The 25,572-nt window shown below is 36.0% G+C and overlaps 1 protein-coding gene across 5 annotated transcripts in view; it reads right to left on the reverse strand.

Annotated features, from left to right (window-relative positions):
• Positions 1–801: 801 nt before the first annotated feature.
• Positions 802–25,572, reverse strand: part of CEP152 (centrosomal protein 152) — a 104,385-nt gene continuing 79,614 nt past the window's right edge. For 3 of the 5 annotated variants that reach the window (XM_060096794.1, XM_060096793.1, XM_060096795.1), the window contains 8 exons: positions 22,800–23,450; positions 19,393–19,534; positions 14,994–15,161; positions 11,339–11,438; positions 10,655–10,758; positions 4,958–5,114; positions 4,610–4,713; positions 802–2,159 (listed from right to left, as the gene is read on the reverse strand). In XM_060096794.1, the coding sequence (XP_059952777.1) occupies positions 1,120–2,159; positions 4,610–4,713; positions 4,958–5,114; positions 10,655–10,758; positions 11,339–11,438; positions 14,994–15,161; positions 19,393–19,534; positions 22,800–23,450 (2,466 nt within the window). In that variant the 3' untranslated portion in view covers positions 802–1,119. The remainder of the gene's footprint in view (positions 2,160–4,609; positions 4,714–4,957; positions 5,115–10,654; positions 10,759–11,338; positions 11,439–14,993; positions 15,162–19,392; positions 19,535–22,799; positions 23,451–25,572) is intronic. The other 2 variants (XM_060096797.1, XM_060096796.1) reach the window with 1 other exon arrangement.

A 25,572-nucleotide genomic window follows, 5' to 3' on the forward strand; every position in this document is an offset into this window, starting at 1 on the left:
TCAAATTCCAAAGCAAGACAAAATGCAATCTTTTGTCCATTTTCCCAGCAGTTATATTCTTGAAAATGTCAGTGTCTATTAAAACCATACAAAAGTATTTGGTGTTCACAAGCATAATGAAGTTAAGTTCCAAGGTCTGATCACAATAATCAGATTTTTCATCTATGTGAATGACTGGTGTGGCATCTTGAAAGACTCCTAGGTTGGGAACCAACTTACTGAGACGCTTCACTGCCCCATGCATTGCTCGATGTCTGACCTCTCTGGACCTAGTCCATTTTCATTGTGAAGTCCAAAAATATTCCCCAATAAAGTCATGAAATACTGTATTAGACAATACTATTTTTGTCGACAATCATTAGTGTAAAGTAGGCAGAATCTAAAAAAAAAAAAAAAGAAGAAAGTAATGCTTCAGATGAAGGAAAGACTATGAAACCATAAAAGAGACAAAGAAAGTCTCTGGGTGTCACAAGAGATTTGAAATAACGTAAATGCCAACTAAAAAAATTCAGACTAATATTTGAAATAATGAAGCCAGGACTCAGCTATGTATTTTGTGGCAATCCTTGCAATACTTCTTTTCCACTAACTGAAAGCAAGGATCAAACTCTTGAGTAGAGATTTCCAGGAAAACTATGTGTAGAGTAAATCTATAGCCTCATTCAACATGGTTAATTTCAAAAATTAAATCTGGCTGATCATACGTAGGAATCATCAAGGTTTATATGTTTTTCTAGATGAATTTCAAATTATGTCAATATAACATTTCTACATTATGAATTTAAAAATAATTCATAACAATTCTACAGACCATATGCAAGTTTATTTAAATAATTTAACACTGCACAGAGAGCTAATTTATAAGTATAAAAATAGGTGGTTTAGCAACCAGATACAAGCACCACACAGAAGCAGATGACACATACACGATTAGCCCTTTAGAAGACTAAGGAAACCTTAATATCTCAAGTAATTTTATGAGAATACTTTACTCATACGATAGTCAGATGTTATTAAAACATCTCAAAATATGCAGAACCCACAAATATTTTTCAGTATGAAGTCTTCCCTTCCAGTTTTCTTAACAATATATGATTCTTCTTAAATGCTGTATAACAGTTAGTCTAGATTGACAAATGGGCTATCAAAGCCACTATCTTGTTGGTTAGACAGAGGAGCAATTAATTTTCTTGAAGGCTGTGGACATACTGCAGATGGTACTGTACTGCTCAGTTTTTTGAAATCTGACTTTAATGTAACAGCCTTATGATGAGGTGGGTGTCCAAGAGTCATGCTGATCTTCCCTGGTGGGGAATACGTGGTTTCTTCTGACAGGTCCGGAGCATGACCACTCGGACATTTCATAGGTTGATGAATCATACTGCTTTTCTCTGAATCTAAAGGAAAACTTGCTGCTGAAAACTGTTTGAAATTAACAGATTCATCGAGCATATCCAGAGTTTCTTGTGGCCTATCATGCAAAAATGACACTTCATGACTGTTGCAGGGTAGAGCGGCACTGTTGGAATGCCAGCTTACAGAGTCACTGAGGTCCCCTCCATCCTCTACTGGAGTTTCCTTAACACCCAAACTTTGACTTTTCTCAGGTGCAGCATTTTCACTTGCCATTCGTGGATTACTCTTGTATGATTTTAAACCAAGTCTTTCATTAGGACTTTGGAAAGTTTTATGCGTGGATTCGGATTCAGAAAGACTAGGGGTATATCTAGGTGAGGGTTTATTTCCGAAGGATCCGAGAAAGGGGTGTGCAGTTGAGTGCTGGAGTGATTCAGAGCCAGTATCACCGAGGAGGTCTATCTTCTTGTGCAAACCAAAGCCTCTTTCACCTTCGCAAGGAACAAACTCAAGAGAAACATTCCTTGGCAAAATGTCTAGGTGTCTGTGACTGTTATCCCCGAACTGAAAGTCTGGATGTGACTCTTTGGAACGCTCGTGCTTTCTGTCCCCGTGCTCTGCGTCCTCTAATCGCCTTTGTAAGTTACAGGCAGCCCTCCTCTTAGGAACTTGGTCACACATACTTCTGGGGATAGTTTTTATTCTGTTTGATTTGCTTTCACTGTGACACGATATATTCTGATTCACATCATTTCTTTTTGATTTTTCAACTCCAGTCAGCATCTCTGAAGTCGGAGGCAATACTATTGTATATAAGGGAACACAAAATTAGGGGAAAACAAAATTAGGAGAAAATTAACACTGAAAGAGGAGAAAAAAATTTATGTTTTTATATATTTCCAAGGGATGCATATATATTTTAATCATTCTCAAAGAAAATACATCAATGCCGGACATTTAAAAATATTCTTTTACATATATCTATTAGATAAAGCTGAATAATTTTGTTAATGAAATCTAATATGTTATTATTGCTATCCACCTGCTGTATTACTTTCTGTAATAGTTGGTACAGCATTTCAAGAGCCAACTGCAACATTTCCAGTCTTGCTCTGATGTCAAATATGGAGCTTCAGATGGAGAAAGTTTGCTGGAAGAACCCATCCGACCCAAGACAGACCGACCGACCGACAGACAGACAGACAGACACACACACACCCCTCTCACACACACCCCTCTCACACACTTTCTTTTTCTCAAAGCTAAAATAATTTCTGATTTAATTAGCTAAGACACTAAATCTGATCAGAAGCAGAGCAGCCACACAGCATAGAATCAGAGGCATCATATCTCAAAGTAGGGTATCTCGGTCCCTAAAGTCTCTGAAAAGGGTTTGTTTCTGCTGGGGACATTATTCATTATTTGCAGTTGCCCCACATCTAGAAAACTCTTTTGTTGTTACACATCACTGACCTTTTATAGCCAAGGTTCACATCTCCATTCCAAAAATTACACAAATAATCTTTGTGCTTTTATTTGAAGAACGTTTACCAACATCAAACTTAGGAATTCCTGAACAGTCTTTGCTTCAAGCTTTCCAGAAGTGCAAAAAACCCATTTCCTCACAGATAGGTTCAAATCCTCCCAGTGTGACTGGGAATTCACTAATTTTTTTCATGTTTTTCCATCAGCTTTTGATTCATATATTCTAAAGTTATTTTATTATGAACAGAAAGAATTCATTTATAGCTTCTTGGGAGGTTGCTCCTTTATCATTATGAACTATCACTTTGGTCAGTTTAATGCTAACTCTAATTTACCTAATATTGTATTTAACTCTATAATTTATCTGATATCAACACTGCATTGCTTGGTATATCACTTTCCAGCCCTTTATTTTGAATTTTTGACAATGTTCTTACCTGGAATAACATATGTCTAGAATATTTAAAACTGTTTGAAAATCGTGGTCTTTTAATAAGTGAGTTTATTAACCAATTCACATTTAGTGTGATTGCTGATGTTTCAACCTACTATTATTTTCTATTTACCCATGCTTTCTACATGTATTTTTCCTCTTTCTAGATTATTAGATTGAAACATTTTCTTCCAAGTTTTACCCCTACTACTTTGAAAATCATATATTCTATTTCTCTGTTAGCCTTAAATTTTTATACACAAACTTGTATTTTTCTAGCAATCTCTAGAGTTATCAGTATCTACATCTTCTCCTTGAAAATAGTATAAATCTTAGCATATTGTTAGTTTCCTCTATAATATCCTCCTACATCTTTCTGAGAATACTGTATTTTTCTAACATTCTCAGGTCGTTGTTTGTTCTATTAATTCTATCTCTTTAGGTATAAGTTCTGTTGTGGATTTTTTTTTTTTTTTTTTTTTTGCTTTGTCTTATTTTGAGTTTGGTATCTTTCTTCATGGTGCTGGCTTTCTATAAATATGTGGTAATTCTTGGTTGAATGCTTATCTTTCAGATGTCCTGAGTACAGTATCTGCTGCTTGTTTAAAGGAGTTGGAAGTGGAGTGGGAAGGAATGAGCAGCAGGGTACAAAGACCTGATACCTGGTACTCTGGGCATTTGGGCTCTCAGTTCCCCCTTGGTGTGGCTAGCCACCTAGAGCACTGCCCAGTTCCCAGACTCTCTGTTCCTGTTGCTCTTACCTAGCCCAATCTGAGGTTCAGGAAGAAAGATAAGGAGAAATAAAGAGGGCAATCCCACCTGGTTTCAGCTGTTCTGGAACACCAGCTAATTACCCCATTGGTATCCCCTAGGCTTACTACTTCTCCTGGGACATACTACCTTCACACATAGAACAGTTTCAATATTGCTCCCACTTGCAACTATCATCTTCTGGGAGTTTTGAACTGAGGTTTCCATCTTCGGTTTATAGTGTTTGTCTTCTTTCAGGGATTTCTCACAGCCTCCGATTTATCAGTTGTAACTTTTAAAAGCTCAGTTATAATTTCTTCTTTTTCTCCTTCTATACTGTCGTTTAAAATCTTTTCTATCATTTCTAGGGATGGAAGCAGCAAGAGGAAGCTGGTGGGTAAGCTCAGTCTGCCTACTTGAACTGGAAACTACACTTTTTTGTGTAAGTTTCCAGTTTAAGTAAAACATACACACAATTGGATAACTCAGCTCTCACTCCTTACATTCTCTACTCTCATACTAAAGATATTAAATATCTAAAAAAGAGGGAGAGAAAAATCCTTCAAGTAACTCATTTTGACATACCTGACTGTGTAGTTTTGCTCTGGGATCTATTAGAAATAGGTGTTTCCAGCAATTTTGCCATCATAACAAGTTTGCTAGCAGCATTCATAATCTTTTTCTCAGCCCTGTGGGGAATTCCAGAATATGAAATTAATACAGTTTAAAGGAAAAAATAAGTTTCCTTAGCCCCAGGATTTCGTTTTCCTATATGCTCTGCCACCACTTAGGGCAGCACAGACATTAAGCCTCTCTTAATCCTTAATGGCTCATCATGTAGACACAGTTAATTCTGTGGCTAAGGAAAATGCTTAGAAAATGACAACATGCTGTCCTGGTACTCTCAGGACACACTGTTCAGACAGAACTTACCCTTCCTCTTTTCCATCATCCTGCAAAATCTGTTGGAGGCAACTCAAATAATATTTGCGCATCTTTCGGGAGGTTTCTTGACATTGTCGCAATACCTCTGCTTTTACCATTTCCGCAGCTCTTTCCTTACTCTCCTGAACATAACGAAGCATATCACCTGGGGGCGGGGGGAATCCCCACAAAATGCACGTTTATTAGCAGTTTTTCCAAAACAGGAGAGGCAGACTTCAGACCAATTTTCTGGGAGATGAAGTGACTGGATGTATAGTTTAAACATTATAGTTTTCTACAATCATTAAAATGGAATATTTCTGGTCACCATTTTGGTCGACTCAAAGCAGGAGTAATCCAAAAGTCCTTTTACAATGATGACAGACATATTTGGTAAGGAAACATGGCATATCCCCCAGGGAAACTGTCATATTTTGAAACACTGAAGCAAGCAGTTATCATTAATATGAGGCACAGAAATTTATGCATTTCAATTACATATTATGTCCAGTTAAGACAAGAGAAAAAAGAAATATACAGAAAGGGTAAGGCAGAAAGGAAGAGAGAAGCAGACAAAGAAAGAGAGAAAGGAGGTAATATGAGCTGGATTCATATTCTTCTGTTTACTTGTGCTCTGAAAATCCATGTTTCATTACTTATTCAATTCTTTTGGCAGCACTTATGAGTATCCAACTAAATATAATACTACAATCCATGAGAGATATGTACAAAATGCTATTGCAGGGAGAGAGATGAGACTTATGATGCCTCCTGAAATTTACATTTAAAAATAGTTCACAGCTTTCAAGTCTTCCTTTTATGTTTAACTCAGTGTGCTCTGATTGGAACTACCACTATTTAAGGTTAACATTTTGTCCTAAATCCAGGACTACATCCTACCTCTAGAATATTATCATCCCTATTATGTTAAGGATTCCAACTCGTAAAGTAATCTTCCTCAATATCAGTAAGCTCTTCCTGAAAATTACACATTCTATGCAAAAATGCTAAGTGGAAGGCTATTTTTCATTACTTCAAGTGGGAAAAATTTTGATGGAGTACATGTCAAAACAAAACTTCCAACCAACTTCTAAAATGTAAAACAATACACATAAATACACAACAAGTTATCACGTTAGGATGAAAAAGAAAAGCTTAAAATTTCACTTTCCAATCACTATAATTGTTAACAAAAAGTAAATTTCTTTATAGTAATATGGACTCTGTTAGCACCAGCAACAGCTAAGAAGCACATTCTCTATACTGATACTGAGTGGGCTTTTCAAAACATCTCCACCATGATTCTGATGATCTACCAATTATATTTGGAACTTGAGACCTTTCCCACTCATTCTGTTTAAAATGAATGCAATTTTAGGAGGTAAATGTACATTTCTTGTACATAAACACTGGTATTGTTCTGGGACATACATACCAACTATGCAATATTGCAATTAAAAACCAGGAGGTATTCTACTGGGAAAACATAAACCACAGAAATGTTCTGCAGGATATGCGGCACCACCTAGTACTAGAGGACTTGGTAAACAAATTTACATCTATGACATAATCCATTATGAAAATAATAGAGACAACAGAATAATTCCTAATTACATCCATTTTTCATGGTCCTTAAAAGTTTATGGAAGAAAGTAGTAATTGCTCATTTAAACTCATATGACATTTTCTTTGGTAGTAGTTATTTAAGTTGTAAGATTATGAAATTTTTAGTTTAATATTAGTGTTCAAGAAGAAAAATCTTGGAAGCAGTTCAAGATGGCGGTACAGGAAATCCTGAACTCACATCCTCCCATGGACACACCAAATCTACAGCTACATATGCAACAACTGTCTCTGAAAAAGACCTGAGAACTAGCCCAAGAGCCACCCCACACAAAGGATAAAGGGGACAGATCAAGGTGAGTAGGAGATGCAGAGACACAATCTTGCCAAAACCTTCACCCTTGGCATGACATCCCACAATCAGGAGGAATATCACAAAAACAAAGCTTCTCCCTGAGGAGCAAGGGGTTTGAGCCCCATATCAGGTGCCCCAACCCTTAGGACCTGCTCCAGAGAGATGAGCCCCCAAAACACCTGGCTTTGAAAACTAATGGGGCTTACGTCCAGGAGACACAAAGTGCTGTAGGAACCTGAGATTCCACTCCTACAGGACTCACACAGACTCATTCAACTCAGGAACCTAGTGCAAAAACAGCAGCATTAAAAATGCCTAGACCTTATGTTAAGGAGATGTACTTGCTGATCTTAAAGCATCTGCCAGAAGGGCAGAATCTGTTAGAACTCTCCCAGGGAACAGAGGTGCTGGCGGGAGTCATTTTTGTACTCTTCTACCTTACTAGTACTGGCCTTTGCGCCATTTTTACACTCTTCCTCTACCTTGCTAGAGCCATTTGCCCCACCCTTGGGCTCCATGGTGGCCCCACCATGCCAAACCCAGCCTGGTGTTCCACTGCAGCCCCACCACACCAAACCCAGCAGGTGTGCACAGTTCACACAAGGGACACCCCTTGAACACCTGGCTCTGGTGGCTAGAGGGCTTGCATTTCTGGACCCCGCAGGACTGAAACAACTGGAGAGATAATTCTTGGCAAGCTACAACCCCCAGGACACTGCACAGACAGCAGCCTGAAACACACCCCAGTTTTCCTGTGACCACTCCTTCAAGACTGGGAGAGGTAGCTGTTTTGCCTAATACATAGAAATAAACACAGAGAGTCAAGCAAAATGAAGAAACAGAGAAATATGTTCCAAATGAAAGAACCAGACAAAACCCCAGAAAAAAACCTTAATGAAAGGGATATAAGTAACTTACCTGATAAAGAGTTCAAAGTAATAGTCATAAAGACGCTCACCAGTAAGAATGAATGAACACAGAGAGAACTTCAACAGAAAAATAGGAAATACAAGAAATGTTAAAGAGACTCACTTCAGATGTAAGGACATATACAGGCTAAAAGGGAAGGGATGGAAAAATGTTTCATGCAAATGGAAACCAAAAGAAAGCTGGAGTAGCTTAGCAAATTCCTAAAATTTGTGTGGAACCACAAAAGATCCCAAATAGCCAAAACAATCTGGAAAAAGAACAACAAGCCTGGAGGCATCATGCTTCCTGGTTTCAAACTACAATACAAAGCTATAGTAATTAAAGCAGTTTGGTATTGACATCACAGACAAACAGATCAATGAAACAATATACGGAGCCCAGAAATAAACCCACTCACACATGGTCAATTAATTTACAACAAAGGAGGCAAGAATATACAATGGGGAAAGGACAATCTCTTCAAAAAATTGTGATGGGAAAACTGGGCAGCCACATGCAAAAGAATCAGACTGGACTACTTTCTTTATACCATAAACAAAATCAACTCAAGATGGATTAAGGACTTGATTGCAAGACCAGAAACTATAAAACTCCTAGAAGAAAACATTGGCAGTAAGCTCACTGACATTGCTCTTAGTGATATTTTTTTGGATCTAACTCCAAAAGCAGTGGCAATATATGCAAAAATAAACAAGTGGGACTACATCAAACTGAAATGCTCTGCAGAGCAAAGGAAACCATCAACAAAATAAAAAAGGCAACCTATTAAATGGAAGAAGATACTTGCAAATCATATATCCAATAAGGATTAATTTCCAAAATATACAAAGAACTCATACAACTCAATAACAACAAAAAACAATCAATCTGATTAAGAATGGGCAGAAGATCTGAATAGACAGGTTTCCAAAGAAAACATAGATATGGACAACAAGTATATGAAAAGATGCTCAACATCACTAATCATCAGGGAAATGCAAATCAAAATCACAATGAGGTATCACCTCATACCTGTTAGAGTGGCTACCATCAAAAAGACCAAGAAGTGTTAGTGAGCATGTGGAGAAAAGGGAAACCCTATGCATTGTTGATGGGAATGCAAATTGGTACAGCCACTATGGAAAACAATATGGAGATTCCTCAAAAAAAGAAAAATAGTACTACTATATGATCCAGCAATTTCACTTCTGGATATTTACCAAAAGAAAATGAAAACACTAATTCAAAAAGATACACATGTGCCTATGTTCACTGCAGCATCATTTACAATAGCCAAAATAGCCAAACAACTTAAGTGTCCATCAACGGATGAATGGATAAAGAAGATGTGGTACATACATACAATGATACTACTTGGCCATAAAAAAGAAAGAAATTGCTTGCCATTTGTGACAACCTGGGTGGACCTTGAGGGCATTATGCTAAGTGAACTGTCAGACAGAGAAAGACAAATATTGTATGATTTCACTTATATGTGGAATCTAAAAAAACAAATAGAGAACAGACTGGTGGTTGCCAGAGGGGAGAGGGTTGGAGGGTGGGCAAAATGGGAGAAGAGGGTCAATAGGTACAAATTTCCAATCATAAATAAGTCATGGGGATGTAATGTACAGCACGGTGACTATAGTGAATAATATTGTACAGTAGTCCCCCCTTTTCCACAGGGGATACATTCCAAGACCCCTAATGGATGCCTGAAACCATGTACTGAACCCTAAATATACTACATTTTTTCCTATACGTACATACCTGTCATAACATTTAATTTATAAATTAAGCACAGTAAGAGATTAACAATAATAATAAAATAGAGCAATTTTAACAATATATTTTAACAGTTATTTGAATGTGATCTCTCTCAAAATATCTTATTGTACATATTTAATGTCTTTTCCATTTTAACTAAGCACTAATCATTCACTGTGCCCGTAACTTTTGCAGTTTGATGTGTGACAGCAAAACTAGCATACACTTTTTTTTTCTTTCTTCACAATTTCTCGGATAGAAGATTTGTTCTTACTGTAGATCAGCAACCTCACCATATGATTCTTTTTTTCTTTCCTTATTAAGTCAAGAACTTTCAATTTTTCACTTAAAGGAAGCACTTTACGGCTTCTTTTTGGCATAGATGAACTGTCAGCATCACTACTCTTGTACTTTGAGGGCTTTATTAAGTAAAAGAAGGGTGACGAACACAAGCACTGTGATACAGTGGATCTGGTAATCAAGGTGGCTACTAATTGACTAACAGGCAGGATATGCTGGGCAAAGAGATGATTCATGTCTGGAGGCAGATGTAGCAGGATGCCATGAGATTTCATCATGCCACTCAGAATGGCCCGTAGTTTAACACTTATTAACTATTTATTTCTGGAATTTTCCACGCAATGTTTTCAGACTGCAGTTGACCACAGATAACCAAAACCACAAAAGCAAATCCTCAGATAAGGTGGAACTACTACTGTATTGTATATTTTGTAACTTTGTATGGTGATGGGGAAAGTAGACATCGTTGGTGATCACATACAAATATCAAACCGTTGTTATACACCTGAAACTAATATAGTGGTATATGTCAATTATACTTTAAAAATATATATATTAGTGTCCCCCCCAAAAACCCAGGATAATTAACAATATAAAAATACCTCTAGCCTTGAGCCACTTCCAAAATTTGGGGGGCAAACTCCAAATTTACTTGGGTAAAATCATCTACATAATTTAGAAAAGCTATCAGTGATCTCTTCTAAAAGCAGGTAAGAACAAGGTAGTTCAGAAAATTCCCCCAAATTACTACTGCTAGTTACAAAAAAGACCCAAACCACCTTAAAATCTTGGAAATCTCTTTAGGGACTTACGCTTAATTTTTTTTACAGCTTTAATGTACTGCCCACGAAGTTCTTCCAAGGCCACCCCATCGCACAGCAGGCAAGAATGTTCAAAGTCCCCTTCTGACAGTGACCTAAAAACAAACCAAAGATTGCAAAAACAGAGATTTTAAGTGAAAAACGAAACTTGAAAAATATATATATATATATATTCCAATAAAATAAGCTAAGATGTGCTAAAAAATTCACATATGAGGATCTTTATTATAATTATTTAGGAGAAAAATGCCAACAATTTGTGTTATAGTTACTTAAATAAATCATGATAAATCCACGATGAAAATCTATGCAGCTATTGAAAAGCACATTATAGGAGTATATCCAATGACACGGAGGAAGTGTTTATCTTATAATATTAACAAAAGGTTACAAAATAGCTTATACGATAATCTCAATTTTTAAAACATGTGCACGTGTGTGTATAAAAGGGCTTAAATAAAGGGTAAAGTGCTCGCTTCAGCAGCACATATACTAAATAAAAGATATCTTCTGGGGACAGGGTTTTAGAAGATTTTCTTCTTTTTTATACTTTTGCTATGTAACAATAAAAGTGACTGATATTCTTGGTATGATATTATTGATATGACTGATATTAAAAAAAAAAAGCAAAGATACTCAGAAATAAATGATTTCTTTGTAATAGTAAAAGCCTACCTTGGTGGTAGTGTTTTACAAAGTGTTCTCAGTTCTTCCAATTTATTCTTCAGGTCATTGTTTTCTTCTAATAATTCTTCAACAACTTTACTATTCTCTTCTAAAAAAAGAAAGTTTATAGTATATTGGTCAATTAATCTCTTTTTCTCTCAGTCTTTCCCTTAAATTACCAGCACAAATTTCTATAAAGGAGACTGAAAATTTTCCATTTGCTCCCTGTGTCATTCATTCCCTGATAAACCCTAATCTGACCACTCCCTGTTCTATTTTCTCAGCACTTTAAATCTATATTCCATTTTCATCTTGTTCTGGGTTACACACTGTCCTGGAATAAATTTCCAATTGTTTTATATGCATGTGTTTTTTTTTCCAGTTAGACTAAAGGCTTTATTTAGAAACATAGTAGGTTTCCTAATCCCATGTCCCTCATGGACCCTGGTATACAGTCTATGCTCATATAAATGATCACTGAACAAGTACCTCAATACAAAATTAAAAAAATATTAAGCTTAAGTAGGTGCCATTTTCAGAAATAATGTAATATGTTCAATTCTTTGAACTTTTAAAGAGAAGATGAGGAGACTGATGGAGTCCATGTGGTACAGAGAACAAAGCATGAATTTCAGAGTCAGAGAGACACAGGTTTAAATCCTAGCTTTTCTTCTAACCAGCTGGATGAGCTTAGGCAAATTACTTAATCTTTCTGAACCTGAGTTTTTTCATATGTAAAGTGGGGATAGTATCACCTACCTTGAAGATTATAATGGAAATAATATAGTAAGTGCACAGCACCTTATACAAGGCCTGGCAATATCAATATTTAATACCTATGAACATGGCACCCTATATTTCCTGCTACGCCATCCTTTCAACACACCCTATAAGTTGGGGAATGAATCAATCTGTTCCCCCAGTGATGGATATAGCTTGTATATTTCTAAATCACTCACTCTTACTCCATCACTTTTCAATAAATGCTACCATGACAGTGGAAAATGGAACTTAAGAAACAAAAAACAACCACAATAACAAAAATATTACCAACTAATAGATTTCCATTAAGACAAACACTGAAATCAAACTATAAAATGACTTAAATTCTTACCCTGACCCCTTTTATCAGCCTGCTGTTTTGAGCTAACTATCAACTTTGTTGGATTATTTCTAAGTCCACGAATTATAGAAGTTATCAGCCTCAAAAAGCACTATGTAGAATAACTACTGTATGATCACAATGTATGGTGCTAAATATTATTATTTATAAAGAATAATCACATCCAACTGCCCTTGTCATTTTATTATGTAAAACAGATTTTCTTGATTTTCATCTAATTTACAATAGCCACACTGTATCTACATCCACAGTTGGACAAATTTACTCTCACTTACTCTCTGGCCTCTATTAAAGACCTAAGCAATCACCACGGAAACTGTGTTGTTTTGTATCTCAAAATTCCTAAAACCCTTTCTTGCCTTAAAGTAATTATCATCTATGTCTAGCAGACTGAGCAAACGGTAGGTGGGAGTAGGTGGCTGCTCTTGGGCAACAAGATTGACTGAGTGTGCTATGATGCCAGGTACTGTGCTAAGTGCTAGGGCAGGATTTCATCCTTGTCACCATCACACTCCAAAGGAGAATAGAGACAATAAATCATGGCAAGCACATGAATGTTGTAAAACTCATAGGAGCTGTGGGGAATGTCTAACGGAGGAACCTGACCAAGTCTGGGGTAGTTAGGAAAGCCTCTCTGAGGAAGGCATGATCCAGGGCTTTGATGAGTAGGGTTAGCCAGGCAATGTGACCCGATGGGAAGACAGATGGTGGGGTAAAGGAAGAGATGCAAAGAGACTCGGAGAAAAGAGACAATGAAACCCCTGTCACAGCTCTGTTAGAGAATAAGAGGGCTGGGCAGGGGCAGTGGCAGGGAACGAGGCTGAGGGGCTGGCAGATGTGGGATCTTAAACTCTATGTTGAAGTGTTTGTATTTCATACCGAGAGCCAGACAAGTCACTGAAGGCTTGAAAACAAGACAGTGTGACGATCCAATTTACTTTTTTAAAAGGTCGCTCTATTCCTTCAGAAATTCTCCAACTGGTAGAATCTTTATGTATTACTTATGCATCTAGAATGTCGTTGGGGATTTTAAACTGTTGTCTTCAGTTTTGTTTTTTGAATAGAAAATATCCTAATAATTGTAATAATAATAATATCCCAAAAAGGTTGATTCAGGAAGTATGTCATTAACAGAGCCTGTATCTAAACTGCGTGTCAAATAGTAAACCAGAAACTGAAATAAAGCAACACTAATTGTGCACACTCAGAATAAATCAGACACCAGAAGACAAAAAAAAAAAAAAAAAAAGGTCGCTCTAGCTGCCTGATGGAAAATGGATTGGAGAGGCGAGACTGGAAGCAGAAAGAGATGACTGTTGTCCAGGCAAGCGACAGAGGTGAATGTAGAAAAAAAGAGTGAACCTATCTGTCTGGTCTTTTCTGGATGACACATTATTTGAGACCCTTGCATTCAGTTCTTCATTCATTCAAGCATTTACTACTGTCTGGTATGTAATGGGCACCATGACTATAAGGAAGAACAAAGATAATTCCTTATTCTCAAGAAATTTATAGGTTAAAAAAGATAGTGGGCAAGTAACCAAAAAGTGAAATGCAGAATGTTAATTGAGGAAGAGCCAAGTGCTCTGGGGCCTCATAGGAGCGGCCCGTCTAACCCAGACTGGGGAAAATCAAGGCTCTGCAGATAAGGTATCTTCTCAGTTGAATCCTAAAGGATGAGGAAGAGTTAGACCAAAACGAGAATGAGAGGGGAAAGTGTAGGACAGCATGATAATATTGTATTCAAGCTCCAGCAGTAGAAGAAAATCCCTGACCAGCTCAAGCATCTGAAATATTTCAAATGTAAAGAATATAAAGCACAGGATACAAGTCAACAGTGAAAGGTAAGAGGAAGCAGCCTCATGAGCCCAATAGCCTCCCTTCTTCAAAAGGGCAATAGGAAATGGCAGAAGATATCCCTCTTAGATAATTTCCTGACACTGTTGTGAAGAATGGACGGAAAGGAGGCCAGATCAGACCCATATGCCTTGGGTCATATCTTCTCCTGCTGCCTAGAATGCTGTTCTCTTTGGCAAACACCTTCATCTTTCAAGGCTTAGTCAAGTCTTCCTTAACTTTAATAGGAGGAAGAGTTAATTAACATCCTTTTTTCCAGGTTTACCTGAACACACTGCCAGATACTCAGAGCTGAAATTATTTATTAATCTATTTTCAGTTCTCCCCACTTAATGGTAAGCTTCTTGAAGGCAGAGAACAGAGTCCTGTGCATCTGCATCAAAAGTGGAATTTTGTCTGATGTCTTCATTGTTGTATCCCCAGTGCCTACAATGCTGCTTGACACATACTGAGCACTCAGAAGCTATTCAATCAAAAAAAGAAGGAATGTGACCTTTTAATCAGAGCTCCAATTTTCCTCTTGAGTTCAATAATAATAATTTGGTTAGTAAAAATAAGGTCCAAATTAGTTTATAATAATCCCCAAAGAGAATCAGCGCCTACATTAACTACAATGTCACATTTGAACATTTCAAAAGGATCAAAGAGATTTATACTGGTAGCAGTGCTACCTTAAATGCTAACCTCCGATTTTTTCCACTACAGCTTTGTGCTTCCTTTCCAAATGCTCAAGATGCCTATAGCATTTCTTCAGTTTTCTTTCCAGATCTTGACATTTCTGCTTTGCCTTTTCAAGTTCTTGGAAGCAGTGTCCACTGCATGAATCTTTAATTTCAAGGATCTTTTTCTCATCTGCAAAAATTAAATGATAGCAAACTTTTATATCAATTTAGACTACAAAAAGGAAGGAAGGAAGGAAGGAAAGGAAACCAGATGACATGACTAAAGGCTACAGTGTAACTGAAAAGAGCATGATGCTTAAGAGAGAGACCTGAATTTAAATACTGTTTCCACTATTTACCAGCTGTTGTATTACTTAACCTCTCTTGAGACTTAGTTCTCTAATACGTAAAATTGAATAATACCATCTGTTTTAAAAATTGCCATGAAACCCAATGCTCAGATCGTAGTACTGAATACAATTCCCCACTAAAAGGAACCAGGGATCTTCAAGAAATGGCTGACTCCAGTACTTAGGGTATATACAAGATGAGACTAGAATATTTTGCTATGCCAGAAATTAAGAAACTACTCAAAAACACAGGCATGTCACAAGGACAGAGGAGCCAGTTTGAAGGGGCTCCATTAGCTTAATCTGGGACAATTTGAACACTAATTAAGTATAGTAATGAATTATAAAACATTGAAAAAGTAGGAATTTGAGTCACACCAATAATCCTACAATAATGGGATAAATGGATGGATAGATGGATAGGTAGGTAAGTTGGTAGATAGGTAGACGGACAGATAAATAGAAAAATAAACAAACAGGTAGTAACTACACAAGCAAACTAGAGAGGAGGATTCTCAATGATAACAACATACCAAGTGCCAAATGGTAAAAGTAAAAGGAGGTCTGGAGGTGAAAAAATTAAAATTTTTGCAACTGCCAGAGTAAAGACTGGATCAGATAAGATTCAGCAATGACTGCTAAGCATAACGGAAAGTTTTAATGAGGAGAAGGACATTTTTATGGTCTTGAAAGTATCTCCCCACAGATTGCTTAATAGTTGTGATGGGGTAAAAACACAGTAATTATACAGTGAAGAAACTGGATAACACCTTGGCCAGGCGCTCAAATGAACCTCACCAATAAAAGACAAACAGACATTGCATACCTCCAGATATGATAGCACGTCACCTATGCGGTGTTCTAGCTAAGAAAACAACTCGAATCAAAATCATGAAGAAATATCAGATAAACCCAAAACAAGGAAAAGGTTTTATTAAAAGCCAGGGGTTGACAGGTGTTGGGGAGAGCGAAGAATATGTCTCTCGAAAACATCAATGTCATAAAAGGCAAAGAGAGGAATATCCTAGATTAAAGGAGGTTAAAGAGACATGACATCTAAACATAACACTTGTATATGTATAGCTGATTCACTTTTTTTTTTTTTTTTTTTTTTGCAGTAAGCGGGCCTCTCACTGTTGTGGCCTCTCCCCTTGTGGAGCACAGGCTCCGGACGCGCAGGCTCAGCGGCCATGGCTCATGGGCCCAGCCGCTCTGCGGCATGTGGGATCTTCCCAGACCGGGGCACGAACCCGTGTCCCCTGCATCGGCAGGCGGACTCTCAACCACTGCGCCACCAGGGAAGCCCCTGATTCACTTTTATAAAGCAGAAACTAACACACCATTGTAAAGCAATTATACTCCAATAAAGATGTTAATAAATAAACAAACAAACAAACATAACACCTGACCCCAGATAGATTGCTGTACTGTGGGGAAAAAAATGCTGTAAAGATGTTATTGGGTCAATTGACAAAATTAGAATACAAAGAGTAGACTGATATAATTGTATAACACATTTTCATCTAATGTTAAATTTACTGTACTAAGGTATACAAGAAAAATCCTTATTTTGGGAAAATATACACTGAAGTATTTTGGGGTAAAAAGGAATAATGTGTATATAACTTATCCTCAAGTGGTTCAGGAAAAAATGAAATGTTCAGAGACACATACACACAGAGGAGCACAAATGGAATAAAATGTTATCAATAAGTGTATCTAGGTAAAGGGAATATGAGTGTTCTTTGCAACTATTTTTATTTTTGCAACTTTTTTGTAAGCTTGAAATTATCTCCAAATGATACAAAGATTCAAAACTGTCAGGAGGTATAAATGTATAAAATTTGTTTGGCACAGTACCTGGCATGGAGCAACTATACAATAAGGAATAGCTATTGCTATTAGTAACACATAGAGTTTATAAAATTTAAGTAATATTCAAAAATGATACAGAAATAGATTATTAATATAATTGATATAATAAAGTAGGAATACAAATTGGCACAGGTTCAGAGGCCAATATCCAAAATGTTGATGTAAAAACATTAGTCCATAAAAATTATTCTTAGCTCTCTTCTGACTTTTTAGTTTCATTTAAATGGTGCCAGTTAAGTTTACAAGCATCAAAGGATTAATGAAGCATCACAATATATGGCATTTATATATTTCATTTAAGATATGGTTTTGTAAACCTGGAAACCAGGCAAATGCCCACTGATAAGAGAATAGATAAATTATAGTATATTCACAATGGAATACTATACAGCAATGAAAATGAATGAACCAGAGCTATATGCATTAAAAAGACAAATCTTACAAGTTTGATATTAAGTGGAAAAAAAACAAGTTACAAAGACTAAAACAAGTATTAAACCATTTTTATAATGTTAAAAGACAAACAAAATATAGCAAAAGCTTTCTGAGGATACCTATATTTGGTCAAAACAAAGAAAAGCAAGAAGATGATTTTTTTTAAATCAGAATATTTATTACCTCAGATTGTGGGGAAGTTACAGGGATGGAATTGTGGTGAAACACACAGGGGTCTTCAACAGTACTGGTGATGTTCTACTTCCTAAGTCAAATAGTGGGTTCCTGGTTGTTAGGTTCATAACTTACATGTGCATTACATATATTCTTTGCATGTATCAAGTATTTCATAATTAATATTAAATGATAAGATATTAGGAGAATATAACCACACCACTAACAGTGGTACTCTCTGGTGGTAGGATTATGAAGGACTTTATATGTTTTGGATTATTTAACCCTTTCCAACTTATGAATTTGTTAATGTGTTTGTTTTTAGGGAAAAAAGATTAAAGAAAAGTAAATCCTTTTATAGTTTGATTTGTCCTAAGTCAAACCTAATTTCTTTCATATTGATTGGACCTTCCACATAATATTTAAAACTCACCTCTATGCATTTCACAAATTAGAAAGTAATTCTCAGGTTATTCCGAACATAACAACAGATCTAAAATGACATTGAAACATAGGAAGCAAGATACAAATTAAGATAGTATTACCCTACTAATTGGTAAATTAGCATTTAACTAATTGGCAAAAAGATATTCTCAACTATCTAGAACCTAGAGATAAGGAAAAAGGGTTTCTGGATGGGCAATGAGAAAAGTAACTGTCAACTGACTTCTTAGGAAAGGCAGAGATTCTCTAAGACTCTGTTAATAGGCCTACTGAATTAGAAACATGTGGAAACTAAGGTTATTGACTTTGTACATATGATTTGTTCTGGCAATTCTTAGTTCTTTTCCAGGTTACAATGGAGACAGCAGACAAGAAACAAAAAGTACGTATGGTTTGTACATGGAGGGAAGGAGCAGGCTGCAAGGGGTCAATGTCTTAAAAGGACTGCAGCTTATAAAGAATATGGCAGTTCCTAGTTCAAAATCCCAGTAAATAGACAGTATAAGCCCATATTCCTCAGCGAGCTCTGAACACCTCAAGGGGCTGTAGCACAGTGCAATTCTTTTTGAAGAGACAACTCTAAGTCACAAAGTAAAAGTTAAATTATTAATTCATCAAATATTCAAGGAACACAAACTATGTACCATTCACTTTGACAGTTGGTGGAGAGGAAGAGATAAAAACATTGCCCCCCAATCTAAAGAAACCCACGAATACATCAGAAAACACTTAATACACTTCAGAAAGATTTCTATTAAAAATAGTTGAAATAAGCTTCAATAAATTGAATGGAAAGGTCTCAGTGATTTGGCAATTCTCTTATGTGTAACCCTTTCTCATCAAAGCCAGGAAATAAAAAACATGACTTCTCTACTAAAATTCTCATTATTCTCCTCATAATAAGAGTCACTTTTGAATGGAGGGAAGACCATGAAAAGATAGGAAATAAGAAGGCCTAAAGCAACCCTGTCTTCTAATACAAAATGAAACCTGGGGGGAGGACACACATTACTTAGGAGTAATATCACACATTTGTTCATTCATGAAAACTGCACGTCTTTGATTTCCTTTTATCCTCAAAACAACCCTCTGGAACTGGGATTATGGATAATGCAAAGAACAGTAGGAACAAAATCCCATTACCAGCTTCTGCTTCTGCTTCTTGCATGGCCAAGGGCTGAGCGTCGTGTCCAGATGTAAGTGCAGGAAGGATCGCCGGGACCCCAGGGTCTCCTCTGCCAGTGACCCTTGTGGCAGGATCCTTAGAGATCTTGGTCATATTTCTCTGAAACAGATTATCTTCATCGTTAATGCTTATTAAAAATCTTTCTCTACTCAAAATACTAATATTAAAAATATAAAAAGAAAACACAGCCTGAAAAAAATCTTGCCTAAACTATCACCAGTATTTTTCTTAGGGTTTTATGTGAATACTGCCATTACTATGAGCTAGACTCCTATGACCATATTTTCCAAATGAGAACATTATCCAACAGAGGACTGGTGGGCCAGCTATGGGACAGACAGGAGATATAGTTTCCACTTTTAAGATATTTTAATGGTTTCTGTGATCAAACCACAGGACAGACTATGTGAAATCAGGATTGTTTTGGAAAATCCAGAACATTTTCACTGCAGCAGGGAGAAAATTCATTAGAAACTATAGTACCAACCTTTTACCTCCCATGAATTGAAAGTAACAACAGTAAAAACAATTTTTGAAACATATAGTATGTTATGTTTCTAAATACTTTAATACATTTGTTCACAAGGACAGTCAAATGCCAATGTGAAGGAGAGAAACTGAGGCTCACCTAAGTGAAACATCTTGCACAAGACCATCTCCTCACCAATATTTATTGAACACTTTCTGCATTCTAGTTTCTGTTTTGGCAGCACAGCTACTAAATTCATTAATGGTGGGACATTCTTTTAAGGCAATATATTTTCAGATTTTGGACAACTACTAAATCTCAAACAGAACAGGTAATCTTGAGAAAGCTGTCTTGTTTAATTACTTAAAATACCTTATATATGCTTAATTCTAGAAGCCTTGATTTTGATTTTGATCTCATTTCATTGTCAGGAAACGCACCCATGCCGCCCAACAGAGGTAGAGGTCAGTAGGTACAGAGACAATGCAAACTCCAGTCAATCAAGAGGGTATGAGGTTGAGGCCAAAAGGAATAATAAAAACTGATCCCAAAGGTAGCCAATATTTCCAGTTTCTGCTCAAAACTGGAGAAAAGCCAAGATGGCAAAAAAGGCAGGAGCAGCAACCTTTTGTCTTAGTTTTAACTTGACATGGGTGGTAAGAAAACACAAAACACACATCCTTATATTTGTTTAAAATTTTTGTTCCAGTTGATATTTCTGTTTTCTTTTATCTATTATGAACTGCTGTATTAATATACTTAGTATATAAATATAAATTATATATTTGATAAGGCATTCATTTTATTGGAAACCATATTTTTAATTAATTGCATTCTTGCCATTTAAAATCTGGATCATCTAAACTTAAATGTTCTCACCAACAAAAAATAAGGTAAATATGTGCGGTGATGGATGTGTTAATTAACTAGATGGTGGGGAGCCTTTCACAATATATATGTATATCAAATCACCATGATGACACTTTAAATATCTTACTATTTTATTTGTGAACTGTAGGTCAGTAAAGCTGAAAAAAATTGATTAAAAATAAATTAAATTAAATTAAATCTTGATCACCTAAGTTTTAATGAGGACTTGTTTTATATATACCCATCATTTTTTCCAGTTTTAATTTTCATGAACAGTTCTAAAAACCACAAATTTAATCAATTATAAATCATAATTCTTCACATTTATGGCACCGATATTGCAAATTTATAATCACTGCTTTATAATCATTGCTTTATCTCAAGGTCCTGAGCTGAGTTAGCACTAAGACAGCAGAAGGCTGAGTATTATTCTTCTGTGACAAATGCCAGATTAGGCATTTCAGAGGCACCCTTTTCTCAGGAACAGAATCTGATCCCACTCAGTGAAAGCTGCAAAAGTCGAAATTCTTAGCCAAATTATGTGATTCTGTCTCCATATACGTGTGAGACACATAAAGTCTTACAGAGGATCTTACACTGCTTGCACAATTTTAAGCCCTATAAAAAGACCCCAGGGTTGATTATATATATTAACAGTAGGTGTTGTAGTTTCTTGACTTTTATAGCAGTTTCCTTTTGCTTCAGGAAAGCAAACTTGAAAGCATGATTTTCCCATCACTTCTTACCCTTAAAGTCTGCTATAAATAATTCATCTTAATTATCTACTTTTTCAAAAAATTCTCAATCATGCAGTATTCATGGGAAGTGGTCTTGCTGAGTTAATTTTACATTAAAAGCAACTATTAAGCAGTAACATCTTTGTGAAATCAAGAATAAAAATATCAACTGGGTTGAATTGGGATGGGATAGATTGATCTTTCAGGTTCATTTGGCTCTAAAATTCTGTAGTGTTTCAAATGCAAGATGCAGAAAGATCAAACTATGTCATTTGTATCCTACCAAAATCCAAGGAATTAGACCAGGGATTTGTATTTTATTTTTCAGATGAGCAACTATGACTACCCAAGGTAAATAAGCTAGTTATCGCTAAGTATGAAACTGGAACTCAGATTTTTTTGTAGCTTATAATTCTTTCCAGTAGGTATTAATATCAAATGCTCAATCCTGGCCTTGAAAATCTTTAATCACAATATTTTAATGAATTGTAGTTCTTATGTCTCAACTCTTCTATCAGACAAACATTATAATATTGGCATTTTTTTTTCTACCTCGAATTCCAAATGTTGAAATTGGCTGGTCACAATGCCTAGAATTTCATTCCAGATTTTTCATGCATATCTAATATCTTTAATCATAAGGCAGCAAGACTTTGGTTTTATCAGATCTTCCACACAAACTAAAAGCTGGTGTCAGAGAATACTTACACAACAAAAAGAATATAACTAACTCATTCTACATGCACATATACAGTACACTAACAAAACTGGGCTTTTTGTGTGAGTGAGCCATACCTCTACTTGCTTGTTTCTATATCAATATTCTTTGTACCCAGTTGGCATTTTTTGCCTACATGAGATATAAATTCCTTGAGGGCAAGAAATAGGCTTCCAAACTCTTTAGAAGATATTAAGAAACCCTAGTTTAATACGATGCATATTTCTTGAAGTAATCATGCCCAAAAAACAAAAATAGGAATGAAAGTTATTCAGTTTCTGAAATCTCAGGCCCTTACAAAGAACAGTATATATATATATTTTTTTAGGAAAAAGATGTCTAATGGCTAAAAGCTCTGCTCATATTTGTGGCACTATGAAGAAGCAAATTTGGGGGGGCAAAAAAAATTGCAATCCTTTGAATTTGCTAAAAGGTTTTTAAACCACTAGCAAAAACACAAGTCTTACACCTATTAAACTGGAGAATGAAGAAAGGAAAAAATACCAAATGCAGCTTCTACAATCATCTTTCACATTTAATCATAGCTTTTTTCACTTACTAGGAACATACCTTTCCCCAGTCTGAGTTGACAGTTTCTATAAGTAGGGAGAGTGTATCTTGAAATGCTTTCTGTATGCAGGTCTTTAGTTTTTCAACATATTGCACAGACACCCATTTCGAAGAACAAGTCGACATGAGTTCCAAAAGGTACTTGTTCTCTGAACCACTGGCTTGCTCCTTCTGCGTGTCCTTTAAGAGAAACTCAAGGACAGTTAGGATGTCTTCCTCATACTGATGGATTTCCAGTTGGATCCGCCTAGCTTCCTGCACAGTCCATTCTCTGCGACTCTGGTCTAAACACATTTGTAATTCTGTCTCCTTCTGAAGAAGTAGTTCAGTTTTTTGTTTCATAAAGTCTTCTTTAGCTGCTTTAAGCACCTCATTAATTTTATTTCGATGATCATCTAAAAATTGCCGGTAATCTTGCTCATTTTCTTCTTGAATTCTGTGGATTTCCTCTTGCTTTTCTTTGTTCCATTCACTCTGGGCCTTTGCCAACTCAGCCCTGATAACCATGGGGACTTCCTCACTCTTTAACTCAAGCCCTCTCTGCAGAGAATGAATCTTCTCTTCCAATTGCTTTCCAGGTATGACATTTTCCTCCATATTTGCAATCTCGCTTTTCCATTTCTCTTTAGCTTCAGAAACAGCAAAAAATATCTAAAGGACATAACAATGTACAATGAAAACTCTTTATGATTCTCCTCATTAATAAAAAAAATTAAAGTAAGCATTTGGGTTAATCTTTGAACTTATTAATAAGAGATTTAAAATCAAAATTAAAGGGAAAAAGTAAATTTAGATATGACATTGGCTCTTCCTAAAATATACTTACACTAAACTTAAGGATCTTTTCCCTCATTTTAAATCACCTAATACTTTGTCTTACATTATTTAAAATAAAACATCCATTTCTATATGAATAACTAGAAATTTAAACTGACAAAAATATATAATTATATAATTATCTAAAACTAATTTTAGAAAAAAATTCATATTTCTTTTTTTAATACAGATGCTGCCTCAAATCTAAGCCCCCAACAAATGAATTATCTTTTATATGAAGCAAAAGCAGCCTCTAAGGAAATCTTACTAATATTTTTAGGAATGTAACACATAACCTGCACAATAACTTGCTGACAAACATACTGTATTTTAATGCAATTTTAGTGGTTAAAACAGTTCATTAAATGACAATATCAAACAGAAAAAGTCATTTTTTCATTAATCCAATTTTTGTTTATAACAGAATAGCAAGACTAGCAGATCATAGGCACCAGTAGTACATAACCAAAAAGTAATAGGGAATCAAAAAGCCTGAGCTGTAGCTCAAATCCTGACTTGGATTGCAGAGGCAGCCTAGCACGGTGCTTAACAGAACAGGCTCTGGAGACAAACTGCTGGAATTAACTTCCCATTCCTCAACTTCTTTAAGCCTCAGTTTCCTCATCTATACAATGGGGATAATTACAATGCCCACCTGATAGAGTTTTTTTTTCTTTTTTTGGGGGGGGGATTAAATGACAAAAGGAAATAATCTATTTAAAGCACTTAGGGGACTTTCCTGGTGGTCCAGCGGTTAACAATCTGCTTTCCAATGCAGGGGATGCAGGTTCAATCCCTGGTCGGGGAACTAAGATCTCACATGCCGCTGGGGCAACTAAGCCCACGCGCTGCAACTACTGAGCCTACGTGCTCTAGAGCCCGCACACCACAACTAGAGAGCTTGCGCACCGCAACGAAGACCCAACACAGCCAAATAAATAAGTAAATAAATATTTTTTAAAAATAAAATAAAAAAATAAAGCACTTAGAGCCTGGCAAACAATAAGACTCAAAAAAATGTTATATAGTTACTGTTACTCTTGGCTGCATGGGCTTAGAAAAATTCTTAATCTCTTTTGCACTTAGTGTCCTCTATATAACGAGCAGATTGGATGATGATGTCAAGTCCCTTTTACTTCTAATATTCCCTGGACTGAATTCAAAGAAGTCACAAGGATACAAATGTAAAAGAAGAACTGGCCATCTCCAAAGGCTTGGCCTAGACAATGGTGACTGCTATGAATCAATACCATATATACTGACTATACTGCTGAACTGAATGAATAAGCATTTTCAGAACTTTAATGGAAAACTGATGAATTCATAAAAGTGCTAACAAAAGATCAGGATGAAAAAAAAATTAATTACATGGGACTGAGTGAACTGATGAGGATTATAATTTTTGTGACTTTCTGTTTGAATTTAAAAAAAAAATCCCACAAGGACTCAGAGGCAAAAAATATACAAGTCAATTTTCACTGTAAAGTAAAGGAGCTGTTACAGTGGAGGATTACTGGACTAAATGTCAATATTATAAAACAGAAAAAATATATATATATATATGTGCCCCCCCAAATACCATATATATGCTCTGGCTGTTGAGACAGGGGGTCTGCGCCCTTAATTCTCAGCTATTATACAATTATAGAGAACATCTTCAACTATATGGATACCTAGACACACGTTACATACCTTTATTCAATAAAATGTGTTCCTGAATAGTTGGATATAAATCAAAAATTTTGAATCATACTTTAAGTTTACTAAAGGAACCCACTATCTAAGATGAGCTTTACAAAGGAATTCACAGAAAAATTCTTTTGCTACCAGCAGAATAATTCAGTAACGATGTGAAACGTGTTTGAAACATGTTTCCTTTCCCAAAAAGGAAATCAGGTTGTGTCACAATGGATGCCTGGAAATTAACAGGTAACCTGGGTGGAGGTGTCAGATCCCA

The sequence above is a fragment of the Mesoplodon densirostris genome, chromosome 4 (assembly GCF_025265405.1).
Source record: "Mesoplodon densirostris isolate mMesDen1 chromosome 4, mMesDen1 primary haplotype, whole genome shotgun sequence".
NCBI lineage: Eukaryota > Metazoa > Chordata > Mammalia > Artiodactyla > Ziphiidae > Mesoplodon > Mesoplodon densirostris.